The sequence below is a fragment of the Apaloderma vittatum genome, unplaced genomic scaffold, assembly GCF_000703405.1.
Source record: "Apaloderma vittatum isolate BGI_N311 unplaced genomic scaffold, ASM70340v1 scaffold13715, whole genome shotgun sequence".
Classification (NCBI taxonomy): Eukaryota; Metazoa; Chordata; class Aves; order Trogoniformes; family Trogonidae; genus Apaloderma; species Apaloderma vittatum.
In genome coordinates this window covers 1-4824 of record NW_009715533.1, presented here as the reverse complement: position 1 = coordinate 4824, position 4824 = coordinate 1, and the positions used below count along the sequence as shown (strand labels likewise).

The window sequence follows — 4824 nt, the reverse complement described above, 5'->3', positions numbered from 1 at the left end:
TTACCAGCCCAGGGACGAGCATCTCAAGCCAGCTGTCACTTCTCTAACACCCACAGGCACTTAGCTCATCACCTCGGATATAAAGCTGGGGATCACCATTTGCTTTCTTAATTCCCTTTCTAAAGTACTTGACGTTTCAAAGGTGAATGAGAAAGGGAAGATGGAAATGGTTATATTCAGGGCATCATAGTAGCCTGGGAATGAGCATCCCCCTGGGCTGCAGGAGAAAAGTCCCGCCCAAGGGGATGTGCTGGCCAGCATCCCACCCTCCCAGTACCTTGCTCATTCCACTTCCCATGCTTTTTCTCTCCCCAGAATTAGGATTTCAAGTGGCTTCTTGGTATCCGAGGTTATCTGCAAGTAAAATCCCAGACAGGATGATGAGACCTGCCTCCCCTCCAACAGCACGTCCCTCTCCCCAAAGCAGGAGGGAAGGGGAACACTTACTGGGAGGGGAGTGCGCAGAGTCCCGGCAAACTAAGCTCACTCACCGGCTGCAGGCTGCTCCGGCAGGTCCCTGCTGCTGCGCTGGGGAGTGAAAGGGATTGAGAGTGGCTAGTGCTGGGCATGGGAGGACAAAATAAGGAACCAGGATGGTGGGAAGGCTCAGGTTTCTCTCCCCAGCTCCCTGCAGCTTTTTTAAGTAGCGACGAGGAGGATGTTCCCTGGAGGAATGACTCCCACATCCCAGCGACGCTTGCTGGGCTTCACTCCGGGATGCTACGGGCCGGTACAAGCTCCTTGCTGAGCAGGATTTCTCTCCCATTCACACTAACTCCTCCCAGTCAGAAAAGCAGAATTCAGAATAAGGCGCTACTCTCGAAAATCAGAGCATGCCACAAGCGGTGAGGAGCTAATGGAGCGTTGAGGATAAGCCCATCTCCCCCTTCCTCCAGGGAGGTTAATGTGAAGCAGCGCTTAGTTTCAGCACGCGCCTCGAAATTCCAGTTCTCAAAGCCGATACACCCAGCAGCTCACCGATCAGCCTGAAAAAGGCACGAGCTGCACGACGAGCAGACAGCAAGCGCAGCGAAAACCCCGCCAGCCTGCGACTGTCACCCTTGTACCATCCTCATCAGCACCCCGAGAACAAACATTTCGCCCAAGGGAATTTTTAGTTGCAGCAAGGGGGAGCTCAGCACTCAACTCCCACCAAATCTTCTCACCTCGCCTGAATTTCTCCGACTGTTCAGGAGAGGCTGGCCAGCCCCTGGGTAAGAATTATGCCCAGCCCCAGGGTTTCCACAGGCACGGATTTAAAACCAATGCGCTATTTTTGGAGCTGTTACGGGGCACTGAGGTCCTGCAGGAGCTGGGATCTGCTCACCTTACACACAGCTTGGACCTCGGCACAGCTGGCTCTGCCCCAGAAACATTCCCTTTCACCGATTATATTCCAACCATGACACGACCTCAACCCACCCTACAGATTACCGTCATGACAAACACATTTAAAGACCAATAAAAGGAAGCTTTCAAGTTAACCAGACATTTATTAGTATCCATGTCGGTGGAGAGGTTGTTCCAGTACATAAGCGACGAGGTCACGCACGGGTAATGGAATCATTTCATATTCAAGCCGAGCAGATTCCGCCGAGCTGCTTCATTTCTTCCATTCGTTCTTCTCAAAATCCCACTGGGAAGAGATGCCCTCCACAGGATTAATCCTCATGTCCAACATTCTCTTTGTCTGCGTCGACAGCCACTCGTCAGAAAAGGTGTGCGGGATTGGGCCGTACACTGCAATTCAACGGCAGGGGGAATTACGTCGCGGTACAAAAATGAGCAAGTTGGGAACCGAGGTGTAAATTTCACCAACAAAAAGCTTTTTCCTCCTGTCTCCCGAAGCCATCGGGACCGATCACACACCCACACACACCATCGTCTGTTCAAACCTATGTTCCCCACACCCTGAGGTGCTCAGCTCAGACTCGATTCCCCCATTGATCCCCTGCAGCCGTTTTATTCATCAGTAAAAGGCTCGTACCAGCCTTTCCCCCACCGAGCCAGTGAAGCCTCTCACGATGGAGAGCAGCTCATCTCACCGCGTGCTCTGCCTTGCGGCAGCTGGAGGGCTCCCTCGAGGTAGGATCGTTAGCTGGGAAGGCTGCCAAACGTGGCAGAAACCCAAATGTTTACTGCCAAGGCGGCAATAAGCTTTTGTGACAGCAGGTTCCACAGGGAGGGGAAGCTCCGGGATCATTAGTGTATCACCACTCTTCCTTCTCCCACCCAAGCTCTCTCCACCTTCCTAAGAGTCACCTTCCTGAAAATTTTCACTACGTACCCGCTGATCCCCGTGAAGTTACGACTCCAGAACTGAGTTTTCATAGACTAGCAAACAGCAACTGCCAGGAGGTCACTGGAACAGCTGTTCAAACACACCATTCTGACCCCTCCACCCCATAGCAGCGCACAGATTTCTCTAATTTCCCATCAGGTATCGGTCGATTTGGCTCTTAATTCAAGAGTTAACACCGTACAGCATTTACTTACTGAAATGTTTCTGCCAAATGAGGATGAGACCAGTTACGCCAAGAAAGAACAGCGCTCCGCCGATGACGGTCTTCCATTCGTTCGTCCCTTTGTTCATTTCCGCATAGGTCTCGTTAAATTTAATACGATACACTGAAAATAAAAATTAAGAGCATCCAATTATTTCTTTTCCCATGACTTGCAGGCAACAGGCCGCTCTCCAGAAGGACAGGACCAAAGCCTAAAGGTGACCAAAAGGGAAAGGCCTGACAGAAGGAGAAAGGGTATTTTCCTCCCTTCCCTTCAATTCCCAGAGCGGTTTTTGACCATCAAGCTTCCTAGCACAAATAATTTGAGTGGGAATGTCTCACATCTCAAAAGGCTTCTCTCAGCTTTGCCTCTAAAGGCCCATGAGATTTTGGAGCTGTAAACAGCATTAGATTCAGAGAGCTTATGAACATTTGAGCAGTTTGCTAAAGTTTTAAACCTTCTCACAGCATCAAGGGTGGACACGGCACCGTTCGAGGTTAGAAAATACGATGCAGTTTCACTTGTGAGTCACTTTAATTAGCTGAAATCTGGCAATGCTAAGATCACTGGTCATTAATGTTAAAATACACAGGGTTCCTTTTATTCAGCTGGACTAATAATTGCTTGTTGTTCTAACGAAGAGATTTTTCTTCTGGCTTGTTGACAGCAGATGGGAACCAAGTAACAAACAGAATTATTTTTTGCTTTCTAGAAGAGGAAGAAATTATTGAGCTTGACCTCAGGCACCCAACAGACACCACAGCAGGTGCTTCTAGCTTTCGGAAACAGCATCAAGGATCCTGGGAACACTCCACAGCTCCGCTTGCAGAGCCATTGGAAAGAGCAGCATTTAGCAGCTGCCCAAACCAGCACTGTCTGCAGCAGTCTCTCGACTAAAATTACCAATAATGAACATGCAACAGATGAGCTTGTGTCATTAAAGCCCCCGCCACCTACATTCAACTTTCTCATCGACGGAGAGAGCGGTCCAAGACGCCTTTTCCTTCTCTTTCAGCGCCTTCTGCTGAGCAGAGAGATCCTTGACAAAGGCCACTTCAGGGAGAGGGACGTCACGCCGGTCAACATAGGCTGGGAGGCTGAAATCCTCTGCTTTGACAACACCAGCTGCACAGGGGAACAGAAGAGACACCCAGTCAAGCTTCCAACGACTGCACAAACATCCCTTACTGGTTACAACACAAAAAGCAACAGTTTGGTTAAAAAAAAAGGGATGACAGTTGAGGAATCCAGAAGGGAAAAAGCTACCAGGTGAAGCGTTCCTCAGGGAGAAGGGGAGTGCCTCAAGTGGGTGCTAGTTTAGGAGCATAAAAATAAAGCAGAAGGAAGATCTACATAAAGAGCATTATCTAAACTTGACTGATGTCTCAGCCGTCTCTGTTTCCAGCTGTCACACTGATTGCCACCCTGCCAAACGCCCAGGAGCCATCCAGAAGGGAAAAAGCTACCAGGTGAAGCGTTCCTCAGGGAGAAGGGGAGTGCCTCAAGTGGGTGCTAGTTTAGGAGCATAAAAATAAAGCAGAAGGAAGATCTACATAAAGAGCATTATCTAAACTTGACTGATGTCTCAGCCGTCTCTGTTTCCAGCTGTCACACTGATTGCCACCCTGCCAAACGCCCAGGAGCCCTAACTGCTGCCCGGCCCTTGGCTCCTGCCACCTCCCCAGCAGCCATCAGCCCTGCCTGCACCTCTGCATTGCCATCTGCTGGCACAGCCTGCACTGATCCCCTGCCACCAGCTTCCCCAATCCCCTTCTTATCCCCACCCTTTCCTCACCCAACCCCTCAGGAGCAGCTTTTATTGTGTGTGGTTTTCCTCTAAATCGGCCGTCTTATCACCTTTACTGAAAAAAACGACACGGTTGCCACCTACCATGTCCGTGTGCCCTCACGCAGATGGAGGTGGAGATGGCCCTCTTCCCAACGAGGCTGAACACCCTTGAAGCCAACATCCTATTGGGATAAAAACAGCAGCTAAGGCAGCGTCGGGTGAAGATACCAAACGTGCAAAGGTGAAATAACACCGTTTTCCATCTATCTATTAAAAAGAAAAGCCGGCCTAGAGGCTTCCTGCCCTTTCTCCAAAGGGCAGCGCTGCATTTGAACGCAAAGGCAGTCGCCCCTTGTTGAAGTCGGCCTTCTGAGGCTCTTTCACTGGGGAACAAATCGTTACTGGGCACATGCCAGGAGCCCTAAAGGAATCTAAAGGCGTCGCATACCCACTGACAAAACGCCATCGCTCCCCAGGGAAGGGCGGGCACACAGCTAACGGTTTCTCCCGCTGTCGCAGTTTAACCCCAC

The 4824-nt window shown here is 50.4% G+C and overlaps 1 protein-coding gene across 1 annotated transcript; it reads right to left on the bottom strand.

Annotated features, from left to right (window-relative positions):
• Positions 1-1473: 1473 nt before the first annotated feature.
• LOC104273766 lies at positions 1474-4478 on the bottom strand. Its single transcript, XM_009869192.1, has 4 exons — positions 4397-4478; positions 3463-3630; positions 2497-2628; positions 1474-1740 (listed from the first exon to the last, which is right to left on the bottom strand). The coding sequence occupies exons 1-4, from the start codon at positions 4473-4475 to the stop codon at positions 1604-1606; spliced, it is 516 nt and encodes a 171-aa protein (XP_009867494.1). The 5' UTR covers positions 4476-4478; the 3' UTR covers positions 1474-1603.
• Positions 4479-4824: the final 346 nt, after the last annotated feature.